This window comes from Martes martes, assembly GCF_963455335.1.
Source record: "Martes martes genome assembly, chromosome: 3".
In the NCBI taxonomy this organism is placed as follows: Eukaryota; Metazoa; Chordata; class Mammalia; order Carnivora; family Mustelidae; genus Martes; species Martes martes.
Window position 1 is genome coordinate 28,053,011 of NC_137890.1, and position 25,201 is coordinate 28,078,211.

At 38.0% G+C, this 25,201-nt stretch overlaps 1 protein-coding gene across 14 annotated transcripts in view; it reads left to right on the forward strand.

The window, feature by feature from the left end:
• The first annotated feature begins 4,260 nt into the window (after positions 1-4,260).
• The window catches only part of RBM26 (RNA binding motif protein 26), an 81,636-nt gene continuing 60,695 nt past the window's right edge, over positions 4,261-25,201 (forward strand). For 13 of the 14 annotated variants that reach the window (XM_080797895.1, XM_080797901.1, XM_080797902.1 and 10 more), the window contains exon 1: positions 4,284-4,818. In XM_080797895.1, coding sequence (XP_080654021.1) covers positions 4,748-4,818 — 71 coding nt within the window. In that variant the 5' untranslated portion in view covers positions 4,284-4,747. Of the gene's footprint in view, positions 4,819-25,201 lie in introns of all 14 variants that reach the window. The other variant, XM_080797898.1, reaches the window with a different exon arrangement.

Sequence of the window (25,201 nt, forward strand, 5' to 3'; positions counted from 1 at the left end):
GCTGAGGATGGGCTTGGGGAAAAGGAGCTGCCCTGAAAATAGTGTAACTTCAGCTTGAAAGCTCAGGTGAAGCTAGAAGGAGTTAACAGCTGGAGGCTGTCAGCTAACTATATTCCTTCAGTTGGGCAGGGAGCCCTTTCTTGAAGGAAGATCTGAGAAGCGCACCTGTGACTACCATGCAACCAATTAATCTATACATTCAATAAGGGATTTTTATCTTACAAGCTCAACAATCTTGTTCTAGGAAGTATTTGGAAAAACAAAGGTTTACATTAAGTAAAATTTGGAAAAAAAAAAAAAGCAAAAAGGGGGGATTTGCCCTTATAGGTATTAAGATAGACTATAAGATGTTGGTAAATAAAAACAACAGGTTTTTTTGTTTTGGTAAGTAAAAACAGGTTTTATTTATGACAGTTTTGTCATAAACAGAGAGACCAACTGAAGAGTTCAGATCCAGAGCCATATATAAATGGAAATAAGATATATAATAAAAGTGCCATCAAAAACCAATGAGAAAGGGATATACTGCTGTGTAGAATTTCAGAGAAAAATTGGCTTGCCATCTGGAGAAAATATAGGCTAGCTCCCCATCTTACACCAAATAAAGGAGTGTATTCCAGAGAGAATAAGAATCTAAATGTGATTCTCTGGAGAGTAATGAACTATAAAGGAAATAGAACATATAGAGTATCTTTGTGATGTAAAAATGCAGGCTGAGTTTTTAAACCAGAGCCCAAAGACGCCACTGAGAGTAGTAAGATTACATCCATCAGCTAGGAGAGAGAACTGGAAGAACATATGAAGGAGTTAACTACACTATGGAGAATCTTCCTAGGATCAGGGCATGAGGAGATACAAGTCTATTACGAAGTATCATTATGGCTTGTCTGTCCAAAATATTTTCCCTTGCCTCTACTACTTTCCTATTTAAAATTAAGCACATATCCTTCAGTAAACATTTCTGAGTTCCAGCCACTGTGCTAAGCGTGGGAAGTACAAAGATGAATAAGCTTGAGTCCTAGTCCTTAAAGAGTTCATAATCTAGTTAAGGAGACAGAGGAGAAAACTAAACAAGATGTTTTACCTCATATCCTACAGGTAGCAACCAAGAGGTAACTATCCTTGCCTAGGACATCAGTGAGAAGCTGGTTTTTGAGCAATGAGGAAAGTCATTCCAGGCAAAAGGAACATCACTAACAAAGTCAACGGGCTTTCAAAGAGCACGGTGTATTGGAAAATGTTAACTAGGTAAACTAATACTGACATACATTCTAAAGTGTTTGTTATTGAATGCAGAAAAGTATTCAACAGAGGTTGTTTTAGTCATTTCTTAGCAGTGATAATAACACTAGCTAATTATCACTTTAAAAAAAAGATTTTATTTATTTATTTGACAGAGAGAGAGATCACAAGGAGGCAGAGAGGCAGGCAGAGAGAGAAGGAGAAGCAGGCTCCCCACTGAGCAGAGAGCCTGATGCAGGGCTCGATCCCAGGATCCTGAAGCCATGACCTGAGCCGAAGGCAGAGGCTTAACTCACTGAGTTACCCAAGTGCCCCTAATTATCACTTTTGAAGGCAAAGCCAAAGATGAAGTACTGAAGTGATAAGGGATAGATGTTAATGGTTAAGAAAGAGAAGCACGCTACAAAGCACTGATGACTAAACATGGAATAATAACAAGCACTGTACAATGGATTCAGAGGAGGAAGAGGTCACTGTCAGCTTCGTTGGTCAGGGAAGATTTCATGGAAATGGCAGAGCTTCACTGAATCATTCAAAATACTGAGAACTGATTGAATATATTGGGGCTGTGCTTGGAGCAGAAGCTTCAAAACTATAGTTACTAAGGGACAGGTAATCAGATACTTGGAAAAATAAAGCAAGAGTGCTATAACAGACGCAAGCACAGGAGAAAATCTCAGAGTGACTCTTGGTTTAGAGCAGGGAGGTTAGGGATGCCTTTCCAAAGGTGAGGCTGTATACACTGAATTATGATGGATGAGTAGGATTTCATCAAGTGAAAGGGAAGAAAAAACATTCGCAATAGCCCCATTTAGTGTGGGAACACACCTCCTTCCAAGGAACATGGAATAGCTCAAGATGACTGAAGCAAAGCCTGAAAGACAGTGAAAGAACTTTCTAAGGCAAATAGGTAGGGGTTTGATTATGAAAGCCCTTTTATAGAATGTTGGAAGAATTTGATTTTTATCCTGAAGACAATGTGGGAGTTGATGAAGATTGTAAGCAGGGAAGTTACATGATCACATGCAAGTTTTACAATGATTGCTATTAAAGTCAATGATGATAAAGGCAACTAAAGATGAACTGATAACGGGGGCGGCCTAAGAGGCAGAGATTAAAAGGCTGTTGCTATTGTTTAGGAAAAGTCAAAGAAGACTTCAAACATACAGTACCAGTGGTATTAGGAGAGAGTGGGTAAGGTTTGAACAACCAGAGAAAGAAGTGGAGGTGTACCTTGTGGAAATGATGTAGATAAATGTTTGGAGAAGTGGAGGGTGAGTAAATCGGTTTACCTAGAGTATACAGTATTAGCAGAATGATGGTTAGCTTTGGAAGGCAGGAGCAGAGGGACATTTAAGGAACAGTTGGTGATGAAGTTGAAAACTTTCCTGGAGTCAGCCTGAGATAAGTCTATTAAATAAACAAGCTAAACAATTAGGATTTTACTTTTCCCACAGCAACACTGAAATTAAAAAATCAGAGGTGCCTGGGTGGCTCGGTGGGTTAAAGCCTCTGCTTTCAGCTCAGGTCATGATCCCAGGGTCCTGGGATTGAGCCAGGCATCAGGCTCTGTGCTCAGCCATGAGCCTGCTCCCTCCCCTCACCCCCCACGACCTGCATCTCTGCTTACTTGTGATCTCTGTCAAATAAATAAATAAAATCTTAAAAAAATTAAAAACTCACTTTTATTGTCATAAAATATACATAACATTTACTGTTTTAATCATTTTAAGTGTACAACTCGATCACATTAACCATGCAACCATCAATCCTGTTCCTCTCCAGAAACTTTTCAGCATCCCAAGTAAAACTCTTTCCCCATCCTCCCCTACTCTCCCACCACTGGCACCCAACCATTCTACTTTCTGTCTCTGAGTTTGGCTACTCTAGCTACCTCCTAAGTAGAATCATATGATATTTGTCCTCTTGCTTCTTATTTCACTTGGCTAAATCACTTTAACCAACATCCGGGTTATTCGGTGACTGAATTCCAATTTCATTCTACTCTACATGCTGTATTTTAAAACAAATGTCTAGCTTTTCTTACTTGATAATCTTTCCCACTTATTGCTGAAGGACACTTCAATCTAGCAAATTACAAACTCGCAGTTAAGGACAATTTCGTCTACCACCGCCTGCCACGAGAGCTTTTTATTGTTCTACTTATTCTAAATGTCTTTATGTTGCTAATTATTTTCATTTCATTATAGTTTACAGGCACTAGACCTTTCGCAAAATCCCACCTAGTACCTTAACCACAGTAAATAATAGCAAATAAATTAACACAGACAGGACTCAAACTTCCCCAGAAGGGAAGTTAATTTATTCAGAACGCTGATATGAAGGGTCTTTTGACACTAATTTCCTATCTGTGGCTGAATCGGCTCTAAAGGAAGAGAATTAAAAACACACTGTTCTTATCTTTAGCTGGGGGAAAAGTCCGAAGTTTCAGATGGTTTGAAAACTATTTCAGAACCATCGAGGTTATCTCACCTTTCTTTTGGGGCAGCCCTAGATCATTACCTCTCTGCGATCAAGGCGAGTAATTTTGGACAAGACACCAATCCTCTAGAAGTCTCCAAGGGTTAGGTTACACCAGCCTGTGCTTCCCAATCCTGTCCACACCACAGCGCACAGTATGGTACTGCAGGACACTGAGATAAACGGAGGAGGCAGTACAGCACACCTGGAGACCACGGGCCGCCGTGCGCCCCGGCACAACGTGCAGACGCTCTCAAGGAGCGTTCCGGTCCGGAGGTTCGTTCCACTCATGCGCCACAGCCATCTATTACATAGGACGAACTGGGACTCCCACTGTTTCTGAAGTCAGCGGCCTCTCCCTTCTCGTAAGAAAGGAAATCTTTATTCCGTACGCGGGCCAAGGCGTAAAAAAAAAAAACACAAAGGCCGCGAACCACGTAAATACGCAAAAAAAAAAAAAAAAAAAATCGAAGTACCGCACTCAACCAGCGCGCTCCCCGCCGATCTTACGTCTCCTCCCAGCAGGCTCCGGGAGTCACCGCGAGACTTCATCAATTCTCGCGAGATTTAGCGGCAGCCATCTTCTTGGGGGTGCTAGGAGCCGGGAAGACCCCCCGAATCGTTTCCATTGAGCTGCCCTTCGTCTTCGCTTTCTTCACTTTTGCCTGTTCTGCGTTGCCAACACCACCTGATCCCAAGGCTGAGTGAAAGTCCGGATCTAGGCGCGTGTCGCGCTCCCGGTTCAAGATTTGCTCGGGTGGAGGGAAGGGGGAGGGCCCGGGCAAACCGTTGCTGCCTCAGTCGGGGTCCGGGGACGGGGAGCTCCTGGCACCCCGTGGATTCGCGGCCTGCGACGGTACCCGCAGAGCTGTTCGCTGATCGGGGCTCGCGGGAACCTGCCACCGGCGCCTCCCACCGCGGCCCACGCGGGAGGCGCGCGGAGGAGGGGGCGGGGGCAGCGGCGGCTGTAGCGGCCGCGACCTGGGCGGGCAGAGGAGTGTGACGGGCCTTGGGGCCGCTGTGGATGGTTTCTAAAATGATCATTGAAAACTTCGAGGCACTCAAGTCCTGGCTCAGCAAGACTCTCGAGCCCATGTGAGTATCCGGGGGCTATCTCCTTGCAGGGATGGAAGTGGGAGATAGGCGGACACAGAGATCTGTGCAGTTGCCCGAAGTGCCTGTGATGGAGGCCGAAGCGGTGAACATAGATCCCCGGGTTTTGTGTTTTCTCCATTTCCACCCTCGCTTACAGGTTCAGGATTCCCCAGAGAGCATGAGCTGACCTTTATCATACCGCTGAGTTGGTCCTCCAACTGATAGCTCCTTCTCTTGTTTTCCCGTTATATGTAGACCGATCCCAATCTACACACACATTTGGTGAGGGCCCCCAAATCGGTTTCTTTTCTTTTAGTGAATCCGAGCATAACCTCTTGCCCACAGACTGTTTTACCTTGTTTCTTTAAATGAACCGAATGGCCCTTGTTAGGGATTAGGACAGTTCTAATGTAAGCCATTCACGTTTTACCTAAATACAGTCCCCGAAAGAAAGGCCACGTTTCCCATGTGCTATCTGGCTCACCCGCACCTCTCTTAACTGATTGAAGATGTAACAGGTGCTAAGCTGCCCAGTAAGATTCCCTTTTCCCACTAGCAGATTTGTTAGCTTGGGGAGGAGGAAGAAAATGTTATTTATCCATATGGTATATTTGGCACGTTTAAGTGGGATGCTGTAGATGGACTCAGTGTGTGTGTGTGTGGGGGGGGATTCAGAATGCTGGAATGTTTTATATTGGAAAAAATAGAGTGTTTTAAGGGTTTAACTTTTAATACATACAAAATATATCATGGGTCAGGTGCTTTATCAAAATTAGATGATTTACAATAAACAAAATGAAAGAGGGAAAATCCATTCATTTAATAAGTTTTTGAGTGCCTCCTGTATATTGTGGGAAGCTTTGGTGATAGAGCTTTTAAATTCCAAAGTTGAGAAGACAATAGTAAATGAGTATTAAAGAAATAAGATAATTCCAGATTAAAATAGCAGTGACGGTTGTAATAATAGAGGGTCATATAAAAGACTGATTAGAAGGACTCTCACAGGAGGTAGCATTTGAGCAACGCTTAAGGAGAAGAAACCATCTGTGTCAAAGTCTGGAGAAAGACTGTTCCTTGTAGAAGGAACAGCAAGTGCAAAGGCCCTGTAGCAGATATGATCATGGTGTGTTCCAGGAAGAGAAGGAAGGCAACTCTGGCTGCAAGGAACATTGTGATGGGGGAGAGAATGGAATAACAGGAGGTTGGAGAATTAGTCAGGAGCACATTATTTAGGTTCTGTGAGGTCATGGTCAAGACCTAGGATCTTATTTAAAATACAGTGAGACCTTAGATAATTTAAAGCAAGCAGGGATTGATTTGATTTTAACACTGCTTGCTTTGTGGAGATTAAGGGGGCAAGAATGAAAAGACTATTCTGAAGGGCACTGTAGGCAGAAATATAGGTCGTTTATATTAGAATGGTAATGGAGACAGAACAAAATATGATTTATAAGTAGATCTGATAAAACTTGCTGTTGGAGTGGATGTGGGAGATAAGGGAAAGGGAAATCAAGGATAATGACTAAGAAGTTAGCCTAAACAGCCGGATGGATGATGATGGAGAAGGCCCGGGGAGAACAGGTTGAGGGGAGGAGGAAAGGTAATTGGTGTTTGTTACACATTCAGGTTAGATATTTAAGAGGTGTTTGGGTTGAGTCTAGAACTCACGTAGGACTAGAGAAAGAAAGAGTCATGCAGAGAGTATTTGAAACTACGGAATTGTGGGAGATTTCCTAGTCAGAATGTTGATAGGGAAGAAATGAGGGCCCACATTTGAGGTAGATCTCAAGACTGAGATTTATGGTACTTACGAAACAAATGTATGTATGGCAAGAGAGGCGGGTAGTCAACTTGATGAAATGCTGCAGAGTGGATGGAAAAGGTAGAAGCAGATAAGTGGCCCTTAAGTTTGGAAAGGTAGGAGTCGTTGGTGACCTTAGCAAAATAGTTTCATTGAAGTGAGGTGGTCCAGTTGGAAGCCTTATTTCAGTGGATGGAGAGAGAGTGCAACAGTGGTTGTAGTGGTTTAGAGGATGAACTTCAGAGTCAGAATGGTTGGCTTTGAATATTGCCTCTGCCACCTACCAGCTGTATAATATTGGGTAAATTACTTAACTCAGTGCCTCCTGTTTCTTCATCTGTATGGGGAAATAATACGTATTAATCTTTAGACACTGCCTGGTTTGTAATTAGCACTCAAGAGGTATTAGATGAACAGAAAATGTTTTTAAAAAAAAGTTCTGAGTTTAAATAGCATTCCTTTTTAAAGAAATTTTTGAGTTACAGTTGACACAATGTTATATTAGTTTCAGGTAAGCAACATAGTGATTTAACATCTCTATATGTTATGCTGTAACCTAAAAGAAGATTATAGTTACATAGTGTATGCTTGTGACTTTTATTCAGTTTTAATAAAGTATGTTTCAGATATAGCCTACTTAGATGACTGTAGCACTGCAGTCATTACTGTTAGGATAAATAAGGCTGCTAGTACAGCCTAGACAGTGGTAGGAATTGGGATTGGTCCTTTCATAATGTACATTGCTGTGGTAAAATTGAGCCCTTATCCAAGTTCCTGTCCTTCCATTGCGTTTCAGGTGAGTTCTCAATGACTTTTAAAGCTGATTCCAATTGCTTAAGACTTGTGGTTTCTAGCCTTGGTTTTGTGAAACTTTAGGATATGTTATCTAAAGGGATTTTTTTTTGCTTTACTTTAAAAGTGTAATTGCCAAATAGCACTTATTTGAAGGAAGACATTTGAAGGACCAAAGTTAAGATGTAACTCAAAACTTGTATGGAACTTTCTAGCTACCTGTGCTAGTAAAATAGCTCATGGTTTTGGACTTCCCCTGCATTTTCAATGTTAATTCAGCAAACATTGAGTACTTAATCTGTACTTTGCGGTGTGTTAGATATTGGGGATATTGGGAAATGACCTGAAATAACTATATTCATATTGTTTACCATTTAGCAGGGAAGACAGATGTTGAACAAGTAATTATAAGACCTTTGAGTATTCTGAAGTCCAGAGTGATGTGAAATGTGTGTTTGGAAGGTCAAGAAAGGCTTTTGCTGGTGTAACATTTGATCTTAGCTTAAAAGGATGAGGAGCAGTTTGCTAGGGCAAAACGGTGGGAGAGCTGTGAAAGCATTCTAGGTTTTGAAGAACAGATTTATGAAAGCCCTAAGATGAAAGAAAAAAAGTGTCTTGGGGGAAATGAAAGAAATTGAAAAAAGAGCAAAGGGAAGAATAGCAGAGGATAGCTCCGGAGAGAGAGGAGCTGGATCACTCAGGACTTTGTTGAGTCATGTTAAGGATTTTGGATGTTAATTGAAAGATAGTGGGAAGCCGGTGAGGGGTTTTAGTGCAGGAGAGTTTTCAGATTGACATGAAAACAAACAAAACCCCAGCCTGGTTACAGTGTTTTGGCATGAAATAAAAGTCGGTAAATCTGCTTGTTATTTGATTATAAGGTCTGTAGATGTGTCAGGGCTCCGAGTTTTGTGTTTTTTTCCCCCCATTGAAAATGTAGGTGTTAAAATTGGCATCTTGAAATACTTAAGATTGATATTTTGTTCTCTCAAGCATTTGCTTAGTCATACTTGCTATAATAAAATGAAATTAGATGTCGGTCTTTTCTTTTAACATTTATTTCTTTTTGCTAATGTGAAGTCCTGGAAAAAAAATTTAAGCTTTTGTGTGTGTGTGTGTGTGTGTTCAATTTTTCTGTTTTTGTTTTCTAAATAAATAGAGAAGGTTTTCTGGTGTATTTTGAAACTTTTTATGAGTTTATACATCACTAAGTGGGTAACTTAATAAAATCATGGACTTTTTTAGCCAGAGGGAAACCTCAAAATCAAATCAAATTCAAAAAAACTCCTTAATTTTTCAGAAGATGGAGAGGCAGATAGACTTAATGATATGCCCAGATTTTGTGAGGTTAGTAGTAAAGAACAGAATGCATAGTTTTGTGTTCCTGCTGCTATGTAGTGCTGGGGAGTTAATGTTGTGTAGTGGAAAGAAGCCCAGTTTTGTAACCGTATAAACTAGTGTTCACATCTAAGTTCTGCCACTTACTGAGTAATCTAGCCAAATGAACCTCCCCTTTCCTTATTGGTATAATAGGGGGAATTATACTTCCTTCCTTCTGCAGTTGAAAGAAATGAGACACATTTTTTTTTTTTCAAGATTTTTTTCAAGATTTCTAAATTAGAGAGCCACGGCCTGAGGTGGTCACGGTGGGGAGAGGGAGAAAGAGAATCTTAAGCAGACTCCCTACTGAGCTTGGAGCCCTGCCAGCTCATCTCACAACCCTGGGATCATGGCCTGAGTCGCCAAGAGTTGGATGCTTCTCTGATGAGCCACCCAGCGGCCCCTGAGACACATTTTTAGGAGCCTAGCCCTTCCGTCTTTCCTTAAATACTGCTTGATTAAACATAAATAGGTTACTTGCTACTGTTAACTTTTATTACGACCACTGCTGCTGCCACTACACCTGCATTTGTATGCATTGTTGAAAGTTTTCTATTACTTCCAAGTTCTGAGAGGTAAGGAGACCTCCATTTTGCAAGTGAAGACACTCTGGCACAAAGTTAAGGTACTTGTCCAGAGTCACACAGTAATTTAAACTCACCTTTTTTTGGGCCTCTGTAGCCATGCACTTAATTTACTACTACACAGTATAGTGTATTCTGTCCTCTTACTGTATGCACTTTTTATCCTATTACATTTTTGTAATGCTAGCTGCAGTTATAAAGGAGTAAAGTTTGAAAGCATTATGATTATCAGTGCTTTACAGTTTAAGAAAGAAACTTCTTCAGAGTTTTTGTAGTCTTTCTCCCCTCACCCACACTTGTTAGCTATACCTTTCTTACTACATTGAAATTATTTTTGTTCCTGTTTTACAGGAAGAATTTGAAGGTGATCTTTTCACTGCTGAACTTTATTCCTCTTTCCCTCCTTTGATCTTTCTCTTTTTACAGACTCCTTTTGGCATAGAAAGTCAATTTCCTCCTAGTCCTTAAGGAAGAAAAACTCAGCAACATAGCAGCAAAAACAAAACAAAAAAATAAAATAATACTTTTCTTCCAGTCATTTTCATGCTAGCTTTTCCTTTCACTAGTAAATATAGAAATAGTAGTCAGTTTTTAATTTTTCCCTCCTTTGTCCCCAACCATTTAGTTTCCTTTGTTATTTAGTTTCTTCCTCCTTATACACAAAATTGCTTACCTCAGTATTACCAATGAATTTATTAAATGTAGAGATTTATATAAATTTTATATTCTTTGTCCTATATATATAACATTAAGCAATGCTGATGCTGCCTTTTTTTTAACTTCTCCTATCTTAAATCCCTAATACTTTGCTTCTCTTTCTTCTCAAATCAGCTGTCCTTTTCATTTCTTTTTCTTGCCTTTTAGTTACATTTTTTCAAGTTCTTTTTTCATGCCTTTTTTCCCCTCAACTATTTCTACTTCTGTCATCTCATTCACATTCATTCCCATGGATAGTTTCCATTATAATCTGTTCCAGTGGTTCTTAAAAACTGTTTGTGTGTGTGTGTTGGAGTCTTTGAAAGTTTGATTAAAGACTTCCTTCCTTAGGATATTGCATATGCTGTATATAAATTTGCTTTGAATTTCAGAGCTTTTCCAAGAGAACCTCTAATCTCTACATCATTTTTCACATATGTATGTTTAGACATAACCTCTCTTCAAAGCCTTATTCCAGTTGCTAGCTGTATATCCACCTGGTTCTCCCATCTGAACTTCAAACTACATTTCTGAAAATAAATGTTCTCTGAATTTACTAATTTCCATTTCATTTCCTCAAACTTTCCAGGCTTGAAATTTTATTTTTTAGCTTTTCCTCCCTTCATTCTTTCCCCCTTCAGTTAATCATTGGGTTCTATCTCATAATTGTTACTAATGACATTGCTCAATAGGGGGCCTCACACTCCTTATCTAAACTTCTGCAGTTTTTTTTTTTTTTTCCCCCTTAGTTCCATCCTGGATGCTCAGTCTTGTTTATATGCTTTCACTTGATCAAAATCTTTAGCATTCCTAAATAAATTGCATACATTTTGGCTTAGGATTCAAAATGTATAATCTGCTTATCTTTCCAGTTTTATCTTCCCATTTTTTTGGTGAGTCTTAATTTCCGCAAAGCTGAACTTTTTTCTATATCACATTATTTATACTGTCCCCTTTTCCAGACTTTTAGAGGGTAACATTCATTGAGTGCTTATCATATACTAATCATTGTGTATTCATTGAATGTGATCTAGATTCTGTTATTTCAGTTTTAAATAATGAGGAAATTAAGTCTTAGGCAGATTAAGTAATACGGTTCATTCATAGCTGATAAATAATGGAGAAAGGATTCCAAACAAGATATTTTGATTTCAGAGCTTTGTTGCATGTTATGATATACTTCCTTTCTCCATTTTCTTTATATATGTTGAAATCAAAGGTGAAGGATGATTCCAGTTCTTCCAGAATATTATGATCCATCCATCTGGAAGGAGTGACATGACTCGTTTCTCCTAGCATTAGTTTGCATCAATAATGACATTCATCACTTGCATACTTGTTTAGTAATTAATTCTTACTACTTTAGCTTCATTATTAGAATCTCAGGTCCTTGAAAGTGGACTCCAAATCATGAGATTTAACTGTCTTCCTGTCGTATACAGCGCACAGCATAGTGCCTTGTGTGTCATAAATTAAATGCATTGGTTGAAATTTGTAGTTTGGGTAATCATAACCTAAGGAGAGAGAAATGTAAACTCTAAAATCTACCATACTTCAACGAGAATTTTATTTCTGAGCAGCAGATGTATGAGCAGTTTGAAAAGTTACTAATCTCTGGGTCTGTTTCTCTTTAGTTTTACTTCATAGCACCTTCAGATTATGTAAAGCCTAAGTGATTTTTTTTTTAAGGGGGAAAGGACACTGAAAAATAATAACATTTACTCAAAGTATTTTTGAATTCTGTTATGTGTAAGCTGCGGGCCTCCATGGAGTTGCCCAGAAAAGAATGCTATATGATAATTCTAGTCTGATGAACTTTAGAGCTGGTAGAAGAATTTTTCTAGGGGCGCCTGGGTGTCTAAGTCCTTAAGCATCTGCCTTCAGCTCAGGTGAGCCCAGCATCAGGTGCCCTGCTCAGTGGGAAGCCTGCTTCTCCCTCTCTGTCTCCCCCTGCCTGTGTTCCCTCTCTCGCTATGTCTCTCTAAATAAATAAATAAAATCTTAAAAAAAAGAATTTTTCTATGATTAATTATTGGTTAAAATATTTTTCATTATCTTCCTTATCCCTTTAACTTTTGTTGAGTTGGCTCTCATTACCAACTCGACCTTTTTTGGCTTTTTCATCTGAATGCTGAGTAGTTAAAATGAATTTAGCATTTTCTGTATGTTTTAGCACATCCTTGTCTTTGGCTTACAATAGTTCTCAAATAAAATTATTTTATATGCATATAAATCAAAAGACAGAGATACTATTATGAGCAAAATAGGAAGTCAGATATTCCAGTGTTTGGTATCACACATCAGGAGTGACTAATTTAAGCTTGAGCTAAAAAAACTTCTAGGAATATTTTTTCCTTCCTCCTGCTTCCTTAGTCCCAAAGAAAAGAGAATGAGAGAAATGAGTGGATGGTATAAGCCCTTCCTACCAAACTTAGTCACTTACTCCCACTACCTTATTTCTGTGAACAGTCCTTTTTAGTCTAAAATAGTAACTTCTCAAACAGGTGAAAGTTTATTTTTACCTTGGGGTCATATTTAATATTTTGTGTGTGTGTGAAATAATGGAATTCACTTGAGATCTGTTACTGAGTGATTCTTCCTGAGATATTTTATCAACACGTAAGCAGGTATGTTTATGTATTCTTCTTTCTCCTTTGTACACAGTTGGTATCATACTTGGGTGTCATTCCATATAATACATAAAAGTGTTGTCTTTTTATTAAGGTTACATAGTATTTTAATGTAATAGATGTACCATAATTTAATCATCTGTATTGATGAACTGGACAAAAAGTACTACAGTGTATATATTTACCGCATGACACACTCATGTATACCCATCACTGATTCTGCTGTTAATGTTTTAGTGTACTTGCCCCATCCTTCTTTGATATATTTTATTTATTTATTTGTTTATTTATTTGACAGAGATCACAAGTAGGCGGAGAGACAGAGAGAGAGAGAGAGGAGGAAGCAGGCTCCCCATGGAGCAGAGAGCTCGATGTGGGGCTTGATCCCAGGACCCTGGGATCATGACCTGAGCTGAAGGCAGAGGCTTTAAACCACTGAGCCACCCAGGCGCCCTCTTTGATGTATTTTAAAGTAAATTGCAGCTGTTAGTGAACTTACTGCTAAGTACTTATGCATATCATTAGAGTTCAGTATTTATAGTTTTATTTATTTATTTATTTAAAAATTTATTTATTTATATGACAGAGATCACAAGTAGGCAGAGAGGCAGGCAGAGAGAAGAGAGAGGAGGAAGCAGGCTCCCTGCTGAGCAGAGAGCCCCATGTGGGGCTCCATCCCAGGGCCCTGGGATCATGACCTGAGCCAAAGGCAGAGGCTTAACCCACTGAGTCACCTAGGTGCCCCAAATGCACCACTTTTTTTTTTTTTTTAAAGATTTTATTTATTTGATAGGCAGAGGTCACAAGTAGGCAGAGAGGCAGGCAGAGAGAGGAAAGGAGGAAGCAGGCTCCCCGCTGAGCAGAGAGCCTGATGTGGGGCTCAGTCCCAGGACCCTGGGATCATGATCTGAGCCGAAAAGGCAGAGGCTTTAACCCACTGAGCCACCCAGGCACCCCCCCCCCCTCCTTTTAAAAGATTTTATTTATTTATTTGACAGAGAGAGAGATCACGGGTAGGCAGAGAGGAGAAGAAACAGGCTCCCTGCTGAGCAGAGAGCCTGATGCAGGGCTTGATCCCAGGACCCTGGGATCATGACCTGAGCCAAAGGCAGAGGCTTTAACCCACTGAGCCACCCAGGGGCCCCTCAGTATTTATAGTTTTAAAAGAAGTTTGATACAGTCTTTATACAATAGTGTACACAGATCTTAAAGTGTATCCTTTGATGAGTTTTGCAAATGTATACATCTTTGTAACTCAATTCCTTGTCAAAATAAAGAACATTCCTATCATTCTGGAAAGTTTCCTCATTCCCCATCCCATGCTACCGTTTACCCATAGAAATAATCACTATTCTGATTTTTTCCCACTGTATATTAGTTTTGCCTGTTATGGAACTTCATTTAAACGGAATTTTAGAATAGGTGCTCTTTTGAGCAGGACTTCTTTTTACTTCTCATAATGTTCTTGAGATTTACCCATATTGTTGCATGTATCATAGTTTTTCCTTTTTACTGCTGAGTAGTAGTCCATTGTCAAATGCATGCTATATAGTTATAATAATACCCGTGCTATTTTTTTTAGTACTGACTAGTTAATTTAACAGAATTTTTCTTTTTTCTTTTTAATTGAAAATAATACATACTTGTTTTAATAAAAACTCATAGAGTATAGGAATATAACCCAAAAGTGAGTCTTTCTAACCCCATCTTGATATCGTATGTAAAAAGATCAACATAATTGTATATTTTTAAAAATAAACATACATATACTGTGTTTATGTAGGTATATGTAATTGACCCTGAATATCACTGGTTTAAATTGCATGGGGTCCAGGGTGCCTGGGTGGCTCAGTTGTTAAGCGTCTGCCTTTGGCTCAGGTCATAATCCCAGAGTTCTGGGATCAAACCTCAAGTCGGGCTCCCTGCTCAGCAGAGAGACTGCTTCTCCTTCTGCCCCTCACCCTGCTCATGCTCTCTTTCTCTCTCTCTAAAAAAAAAAAGAGAAAGAAAAAAAGAAACCAATTAAAGGGCGCCTGGATGGCTCAGTGGGTTAAGCCTCTGCCTTCGGCTCAGGTCATGGTCCCAGGGTCCTGGGATCAAGCCCTGCATCAGGCTCTCTGCTCAGCAGGGAGCCTGCTTCCCTTCCTCTCTCTCTGGCTGCCTCTCTGCCTACCTGTGATCTCTCTCTGTCAAATAAATAAATAAAGTCTTAAAAAAAAAACAATTAAATTGCATGGGTCCACTTACACATGAATGTTTTACAGTACTGTGAATCTATTTTTCTAATAACTCAATATTTTCTTTCATCTAGCTTATTTTATTGTAAAAATACAGTATATAATTATATATAACATACAAAGTTTGTGTTAATTGTTTATATTGGTAAGGTTTCTGGTCAGCAGTAGGTTAGTAGAGTTAAGATTTGGGGGAGTCAGAAGTTATACAGATTTTTGACTGTGTGGGAGTTGTCACCCTTAACCTTTGCATTGTTCCAGGATCAACTGTAATTTTTTTTAACATGGGCAGGATCATGTTGTTTATATGTTACTGTAAGTGATATGGGTAACAGACACTCTGCATATCCTCCCATGTGAGTATATTCTTTAGTTTCCTGTTCTTCCCAGTGGTTCCATAGTATTACATTATGTGAATATACTATATAATTTATTTTAATAGTGCTTTACTTAAGACGTGGGCATTACTTTCTAGAAAAAAAAATTAGCTTATTTTCTTAATGTATTAAATACCTGCACATAGTTACAAGAAAGAAAACTTGCCAGAAGGCTTTGAAATGAAAAGTTAAAGTCCTCTTCACCCTTCTCGCCCTAGCACTTTTAGTATTAATATGTAGTCTTTATACCTTTAAAATGGCTCTTTCCAATTTTGAGTAGCTCTGCCATACTTTACTTAGCCATATTTTTACTTGTGATTTAGTTCATTTCCTAGGGGTTTTTTGGTTTTTTTTTTTTACTATATTTATTTATTTATTTATTTAAGATTTTATTTATTTATTTGACAGACAGAGATCACAAGTAGGCAGACAGGCAGGCAGAGAGAGAGGAAGGGAAGCAGGCTCCCTGCTGAGCAGAGAGCCTTACTCGGGGCTCGATCCCAGGACCCTGGGATCATGACCTGAGCCGAAGGCAGAGGCTTTAACCCTCTGAGCCACCCAGGTGTCCCTGTTTTTTTACTTTATAAATAACTGCAATGAACATCTTGCCATTTGTAGTTTATTTTTCTCTAACTTTTCCTTCTTTCTTTCCTTTCCTTCCCTCTCCATCTCTCTCCCTTTCCTTTCCTTCTCTTTTTCGTTTTTCCTCCTCTTCCCACCCCCCTCCTGGTTCCCATTAGAGAGGAATTATTTTCCAGATGTCACCTAGTACTGCTGTTGGAGGCCTTTTTAACATTAAAAGATGTGTTTGAAAACTCAGCCAGGTGTGCTTTTGGTGGTGATTGTTTAATAAATCCAGTAGTTCAGATTAACTTATTTTTTGAAGTCATGTACTGTGTTGTGGCAAGTACTTTATCTAGTGTTCTTGTCTCAGAGTGCCATTTAAAAAGTGATAGAGGGAGAGATAGTGTGTCAGTATAAATTCTGGTCTGTTTTTGACTTTATAACTTTTTACATCCTGCTCTTTTGACACTCCCTGCTGCTTTGCCCACATTCTCCAATTATTAATTTTCCATTGCTTACTGGCAATTTAAAAGTTACTGTGAAAAAGCATTTCTACAAATTTAAGATTTATACAAATCTTAAAAAGTTACCAAAAGTACAAGATACTTGATTACAATTTCTACATAAAAGCATTAAAATATGCTGTTCAGCAGATCATTTGTTGCTCTTTGTATTACAGTTTTTTTAATTGAATAAATTTGCTGAGTGACATTGTATAATTTTTAAGGTGTAGTGTGTCTCTTTAATACATTTATGTATCTTAATACGACTGTCAGTGTAGCGATGTTTATCATATAATTATAGTACAGTATTATTTTCCGTGTCTGTAATATTGTGGGTTAGGTCTCTGTGGCCTATTTATTACTCATTACAAGTGGTACCCTTAAATACCATCATGCCTGTCTCCCCCCACCCCCGCCCCTCAGACCTGCCCACCCATCTTAGCCACCATTTTACTGTTTTTCACAGGTTTAACTTTTTTTAGATTTCACATGTAAGTGATTCATACAGTACTTATCTTTCTCTGTCTGATTTATATTGCTTAGCATAATGCACTGAAGGTCTGTCTTTTTTTTTCACAAAAGGAAAGATATCTTCCTTTCTTGTGGCTGAATAATATTCTGTTGTATTTATGTACCGCATCTTTTTTATTCATTTATATATTGATGGGCATTTGGGTTGTTTTTAGATCTTGGCTGTTGTGAATAATGCTATGATAAAAATAGAAATTCATATATCTCATCAAAATCTTGTTCTCATTTCCGTTGGGTACATACCCAGAAGAGGAATTGTTGGACCGAATGCTCTTTTAAAAATTTTTTGAGGAACCTCCATGGTATTTTTTTATAGTGGCTGGGCCACTTTTTTTTCCCCCACCAACAGTGTATAAGGGTTCTCTTTTCACTACCTCTTCACCAGCATCTGTTGTTTCTTGTCTTCTTGATGGTAGCTATTCTAACAGGTATGAGACAGTTTCTCCTTGTTTTGATTTGCATTTCCCAGATGATTCATGATACTTAGCATCTTTTCATGTGTGTGTTGACCATTTTGATGTTCTTTGGGGAGGTGGCTATTTAGTTCTTCTAACTTTTTAATTGGAATGTTTGTTTTTGAGTTGATGGAGTTTTTATACCCTTTGGATATTAACCCTTCCAATTTATGGTTTACAAAAATCTCCCTTTCTTCAGGTTATCTTTCATTTTTTTGAGGGTTTTGTTTGCTCTACAGAAGCCTGTAGTTGGATGTAGTCCCACTTGTTTATGCTTTTACTTTTGGTGTCTGCTTCAAAAACTCATTGCCAATACATTTGTCAAGGAGTTTACCACCAATTTTCTTTAAGACCTTTGTTTCAGGTCTTAAATTTAAATCTTTAATCTATTTTGAGTTAGTTTTTGTATATGGTGTAAGCTTTTGGTCTAGTTTTTTTGCATACAGCTTTCCAAATTTCTCAGCATTTATTGAAGAGACTATTGACTCTCTTTTCCCCAACGTAAATTCTTGGCTTCTTTGTTGTAAATTAATTGGCCATGTTTGCATGGGTTTATTTTTGGGCTCTGTTCTGTTTTATTGATCTGTGTGTCTGTTTTTATCCCAATACCACACTTAAAATTACTGTAGTTTGTAATATAGTTTGAAACCAGGGAGTATGATGCCTCTAGCTTTGTTCTTCTTTTATTGCTTTGACTATCCAGGGTCTTTAGTGGTTCCACGAAAGTTTTAGAATTGTTTGTTCTATTTATCTGAAAAATACTATTGGAATTTTGGTCAGGATTTCACTGAATCTTTAGATTGCTTTGAGCAGTGATGGACAGTTTCACAATATTAATTCCTCCGCTCCATGAACATGGGATCTCTTCCCATTTGTTTCTTTGATTTCTTTCACAGTCTTGTAGTTTTTGTTGTACAAATCTTTCACTTGCTTAAATTTATTCCTAGGCTTTTTATTATTTTTGGTGCTATTGTGAAAGGGATATTTTCTTCATTTTTCAGTGTTTCATCATTAGTATAAAGAAATGCAACTGACTTCTGTATTTTGATTTTGTATTCTGCAACTTTACTGGTCATTGATTAGTTCCAAAAGCTTTTTGGTTGAGTTTTTTTTTTTTTTTTTTAAATAAAATCATGTCATTGGGAAATAGTTTTATTTTTTACTTTCCAATTTAGATGCCGCTTATTCTTTTGCCTAGCCTAATTGCTCTAGTAAGGACTTACAGTTCTATATTGAATAGGAGAAGTGAGAGTGGGCATTGTTGCCTTATTCCTGATCTTATAAGAAAAGCTTTCAGTTTTTCTCCATTGGATATAATGTGAGCTGTGTGTTTGTCCTATATGATAGTCTTTATTGTGTTGAGGTATGGTTCTTCTCTGCTCTGTTAAGGTCTTTTATTATGAAGGGATGTTGTATACTGACAAATGTTTTTTCTGCATCTGTTGAGATGATTCTGTGATTTTCATCTTTAATTTTATTAATGTGATGTCTTCTTAAATTTGTTGATTTGCATATGTTGAACCATTTTTCCATCCCAGGGATAAATTCCATTTGTTTTGATGTATAATCCCTTTAATATGCTCCTGAATTTGGTTTGCAAATACTTTGTTGAGAATATTTGTATATGTATTCATTAGGGATATTAGTGTGTAGTTTTTTTGTGGTGTTCTTATTTGATTTTGTTGTCAGGGTAATGCTAGCCTCATAAAAGGAGTCAGGAAGTGTTCCCTCCTCGTTATTTTGGAAGAGTATGAGTATTATTTTGGAAAAGTTAATTCTTCTTTAAATGCATCAGAGACTTTTCCAGTAAAGCCATCTAGTCCTGGCATTTTCTTGTGTTGGGAGTTTTTGATAACTGATTCAACCTCTTTACTAATTATTGGTCTGTTTAGATTTTCTATTTCTTCCTGATTCATACTTGGTAGGCTCTGTGTTTTAGGGATGTATACACTTTGTCTGGTTTATATAATTTGTTGGCATATAATTATTCCTAGTACTTTAAGATTTTATGCATTTCTGTAATATCTATTGTGTTATAATACCTTCTTTTTCATTTCTTTTAAGGTTTTATTTATTTATTCATGAGAGATGGGGGTGGGCAAAGGCAGAGGGAGAAGCAGGATCCCTGCAGAGCAGGGAACCCGTTGTGGAACTTGATCCCGGGACCCTGAGATCATGACCTGAGCCAAAGGCTCTTAACAGACTGAGCCACCCAGGCGCCTTCTTTTTCATTACTGATTTTATTTTTATTTTATTTTATTTTATTTTATTTTATAGCATTCAGTTCTTTTCCTCTTAGTCTAGCTAAAGGTTTATCAGTTTTGTTTATCTTTTCAAAGAACCAGCTCTTAGTTTTGTTAATCCTTTCTGATGTTTATCCGGTCTTTATTTCATGTATTTCTACTGTAGTCATTATTAACTTTGGGCTTAATTTATTCTTTTCCTAGTTTCTTGAGTTGTAAAGGTAAGTTGTTTATATGAGATACTCTAATTTTTTAATATATACATTTACTGCTATAAATTTTCCTCTCAGAAGTGCTTTTTCTGCATCCCACAATATTTGATTTGTTATGTTTTTATTTCATTTGTTTCAAGATAATTTTTTATTCCCTATTTGGTTTCTTCTTTGACCTAGTGGTTTGGAAGTGCATTGCTTAGTTTCCACATATTTGTAGATTTTCTTACTTTAGTCTTGTTGATTTCTAGTTTCATACCATTGTGGTCAGAGAAGACAGTTGGCATGATTTCAGTTTTTTTAAATTTGCCAAGATTTGTTTTGTGGTGTATCTTGTGCTCTATCTTGGAGAGTGTTCTATGTGCACTTGAGAAAAATGTTTATTTGCTGCTGTTGGATGGAATGTTCTATATGTCTGTTAAGACCATTTGTTCTGAAATGTAGTTCAATTCCAGTGTTTCCTTACTGATTTTCTGCCTTGATAATCTGTCCATAACAGATGATGGGGTATTGAAGTCCCGTACATTTATTTGTTGTATTGCTGTTTTTCCTTTAAGATCTGTTTTAGTTGCTTAATATATTTCTTTTCTCTCTCTTTTTTTTTTTAAAGATTTTATTTATTTATTTGATAGAGAGAGAGAGAGAGATCCTAAGTAGGATCTCTAGTGACAGAGATCACTAGTATGCAGAGAGGCAGGCAGAGGGGGAGGGGGAAGCAGGCTCCCTGCTTAGAAGAGAGCCCCATGTGGGGCTCCATCCCAGGACCCTGAGACCATGACCTGAGCCTAAGGCAGAGGCTTAACCCACTGAGCCACCCAGGTGCCCCAGTTGTTTAATATATTTCAGTGCTCAGGATTTGGGAGTGTATACGTTTGCCATTACTATATCTTCTTAATGTATTGACTCTTTTATCATTATATAATGACCTTCTTGGCTCCATAGCTCAGAGGTTAGAGCACTGGTCTTGTATAATGGCCTTCTTTGACTCTTGTTACCTTTTTTGGCTTGAGGTCTATTTGTCTAATGTAATTATAACTCTGCCCACCTTTTTGTTTTTGTTTACTTCAAATATCATCTTCTGTCATTTCACTTTTGAGCCTATGTATGTCCTTAGAGTGGAAATGAGTCTCTTGTAGTTTGATTTTGTTTTTTTTATCCATCCAGCCACTCTGTGTTTTGATTGGTGGGTTAATGTTCATTTATGTTTAGGATGATTATTGATATTTAAGAATTTGCTGCTGCTGTTTCATCTTTTTTTCTTCTGGTTATTTTGTTTTTTTCATTGTTTTTCCTTTTGTTTCTGTCTGTAAGTTGGTTTTCTGTGGTGATTTGCTCAGTCTTCATTTTTTTTAGTTTCATGTCTCTGCTGTAGGTTTTTGCTTTTTTTGGTTTTTACCTCAAGGTAACCACATAAAAAATCTAGACAAGCACCCATTTTCTGCTAATAAAAATTTATCTTCATTTTCCTATAAAGATTCCATTGTTTAAAACAATGGAATCTTTTTTTCTAATCTTCCCTTTTGTATTTTTGATATAAGTTGTATCTTTTTATATTGTGATTTCATTATCAAGTTGTAGCTATATTTTTAATATGCACTTGTTTTAAAATTTTTATTTTTTTATGTTAAGTAGGCTCCATGCCTAATGTGAGGCTCAAACTCACAACCCTGAGACTAGAGTTGCATGCTTCACCACCTGAGCCAGTCAGGTGACCCTTTAATATGCTTTTTATTTATTTATTTAAATTTTTATTTATTTGACAGAGATCACTAGTATGCAGAGGGGGAGGGGGAAGCAGGCTCCCTGCTGAGCAGAGAGCCCCATATGGGGCTCCATCCCAGGACCCTGAGACCATGACCTGAGCCGAAGGCAGAGGCTTAACCCACTGAACCACCCAGGCGCCCCTAATATGCTTTTTTAAACCTTTATGCCATAGGTAGGAATTTAATACACTGTTCTAAAAAAGAGTTACAGTATTCTCATTCTGGATATTCTATTTATTACCTTAATTAGAGTTTTCTGTCCTTTGGTCTTTTCATTTCAGCTTGAAGAGCTCTTTTTAGCCTTTTTTTTTTTTTCAAGATTGATTTATTTTAGAGAGAGAGAGAGAGAAAGAGAAAGGGAGCAAGTGAGCATGGGAGAGAAAGTCTTAAGCAGACTCCATGCTGAGCATGGAGCCCAATGCAGGGCTTGATCTCAGGACCCTGAGTTTACCACCTGAGCGGAAACAAAGTGTTGGATGTTTAGCCAGCTGTGCCACCCAGGCACTGCTTAACGTTTCTTATGAGCATGTCTAATGATAGTGAACTCCCTCAACTTCTGTTTGTCTGGGAAGACCTCTATATCTCCGTTGTCTTTCAAAAATAAATAAAAACAACCAGTCAAGAGTATTCCACTGGCAGAGTTATTTTTAAGAACAAAGGAGACATAGAGGTTGTCCCAGTTTCAGTGTTTTGAATATGTCATTCCATTCTCTCTTGACCTATAGAGTGTCTGCTGAGAAGTCAGCTGATCACTTATGGGGGTACCTTTGTAGGTTACTGTCTTTTTTTCCTGGGCTGCTTTAAAATTCTTTATCATTGACTTTTGACAGTTTTCATATAATGTGTCTTGCAGAAGGTCTTTTGTGTTGGTATAATAAGGTGTTCTGTTAGCTTTGTGGATTTGTATATCCAATTATTTTCCTAGATTTAGGAAGTTCTCAACTATCATTTAAATATGTTCTGTGCTCCCTTCTCCCACTCTCTTTTTTTTGAGATACCCATTATTATTGTGGGGCTTGAATTCATGACCCTGAGATCAACAATGGTATGCTTTACTGACTGAGCCAGCCAGGTGCCCTGGGGTTGTTGTTTTTTGTTTTGTTTTGTTTTTTGGTTTTTTTAACTTTTTAAAGATCTTACATCTTTCTCCTCTTCCACCTGAATCATTTTGATATTTCTGTTCTTGAATGTGTTAATTCTCTCTTCCATAGGATCTGCTGTATTTCCAGTACATTCTAACTCATTCTTCATATATTGAGTTTTTCACCCCAGAATTTTTTTTTTTAGTTTTAATCTCTCCTGAAAAATACTCCTTCTGTTTGTTAATTTTATCCCTGAGATCACTGAATTGTTTTTTTGAGTTTTCTAGTTACTCATTGAATTTCTTCATAATAGCTGTTCTATGTCGATACCAAGTTAGATCACAATATTTCATGTCTTTGGGTTCAGTTACTGGAAAATTGTCATTTTTTATTGTGATGCCATATTACTGTGATTTTTCATGGTGTTTGATGGAAAGTGCTTCAATTTCTCCTTTTAAAGTAGTAAACACCTTTATTATTTAGGTAAGGCTTTGTTTATTTTGATTCTTAACAATTCAACAGGTTTGTAATTAGGAGCCTTCATTTTGTTTCCCAGAAGGTGGCACTATAGTACAAGCCTTTGGTTTCTCTTACCAGAGCTGACTCACGGTTAAGGTTGTTGAGCAGGTCCATTTAAAAGGAAAAAAAAAAAAAAAGGACCAAAGGGTGGCTGCAGAGCTTGGGGAGGAGTTTATATTTAGCAATTCAGGCTTTGGGTATGTTAGTGGTCTGCAGGGGATCCTCAAGTTGTTGGGGGGAGGGTACCAGAGGTCCATGGGTGGTCCTCTTATCCCCCAGGGCAGATAGCAAAAGACCCTTTCCTTCTGTTCTCTTTGCTTACTTCCTTTTCCTTCCCCTCTTCCCATTCACTGTGGTCTCTGCAGAGAGAGCAACTGGTTTTTGCAGCTTCAGCATGCATGGTTAGGCAGACCCTTGTTCTGCCTTTACTCACCACCTCCTCTGCCGGAAAGGTTGTGCTGGCTTCCTGCTGGACCAGCCACCACCTTCTCTGCTGTTGCTACAGCCTCTGTGGTCAAGTCCACTCACTTTCAGGTGCGCAGATGGATAGATCTCTCCGGTGTTTGTGTGTCCTCTGCAGAGGTGCTCCCCCCCACCCCCGCCCCTTCAGTTGTGGATATCTGGTTAGTTGTAAATCATAGAGGAGAGAAAAAGGTAATGACCCATGCTGTCATGATGCTGATGTCTATAATATAGTTTTAAATGTAATAAGTACTTCAAGACCTTTTGGGGCATTTTATAAGAAATTACCAATGTGACTGTATTTGTATGTTTATATTATTTTCTTTAATGATATCTCTAGTATTTACTTGACATTTTTTAAAGTTCAATTCTATATAATAGACAGTGAATGAGATAGGTCTCATTTTGAAAACTGTTCATACACTTGCAGTGATCATCAGTCTCTGAAGTTTTTCATGTACTCTCTCAAATTGGATTCTGTTAAACTTTGAAGCTTCTGATGACATTAAATAGCCAAAATTGGAAGAACAGTTCTGTGAGGAATTATGGCTGTTCATTTTGGTTAGGAAGAGGCTTTGTTGGCTTCAGAGTAAGATTAGATTTTACTGCCATGCTGAAGTGTTTGGACATTTTGGGGACTAGGCTGTGGTATACTGGGAAAAATACATTAAATCTGGGTTGTAACTAACAGATTTTTTTTCTTTTTTTAAAGAATGATGGGTGCATGGAGATTTGATTAGATTAAGCATTTTTGCAGGCAGAGAAGATTAGTTAGCTGTTCTTTCTTGTAGCTTTAAGAGCCAGTTGTGAAATGCCTCAATTTGGACTTTGGCAGGAGGTTAAGAAGAAATGGCAGTGTTCTTGGGACTTGGGTATTGATAGAGATGAGAAGGAAAGGCAATGAGGAAAGACCTGTAGGTATGCTAGAGACGTTTTATTGACTTTATATTTGTGACAGGTCTTTGAACTTGTTGGTACACCTTAAGTATGTCATAATTGGTTTTGACCTTAAGTGAGAGCTGTTTTTTGTGAGTTTTTGTTGATAATACTCTTGATTTAGTGTGCTCTTAAATAGTGTGACAGTTAGTCGATACTTCTCAGCACATTGTAGTTGGGTCTGGGGAAAAGGTAGATGTAGTTACCTAGAATCCCTCTAGGGGAAACAGACAAGCATAGCATGCCACAGTAACAATTTAGTAGGACACACATGTGTACAGATCTTAAGGTCTGGCAGTTCAGGAAAAATTTATAAAATGTTTCTACTTAGTTGAATTTTGTTATTATTTATCTCTTCCAAAGGGTTAAAATTTACTCATGAGTGTTCAGAAAGGGGGATTCTGTGGCTCTTGAAAAATAGGTAGGGGGAAATTCTTTTAATTTTCAGGTTATATACCAGATTATTTTAAAGTTCAGTTAGCTAGGTTTTTTCCAAACTTCTTGTTTTAGTGCTATTTCTTTTGGATAATTCAGCCTCTTCTTGGTCACAGAAAGAAAATATTTCCTGGCTTCCTTTCTTTTTTAGTAACTGGATGAACTACCTCAGCTCTGGTTTGTA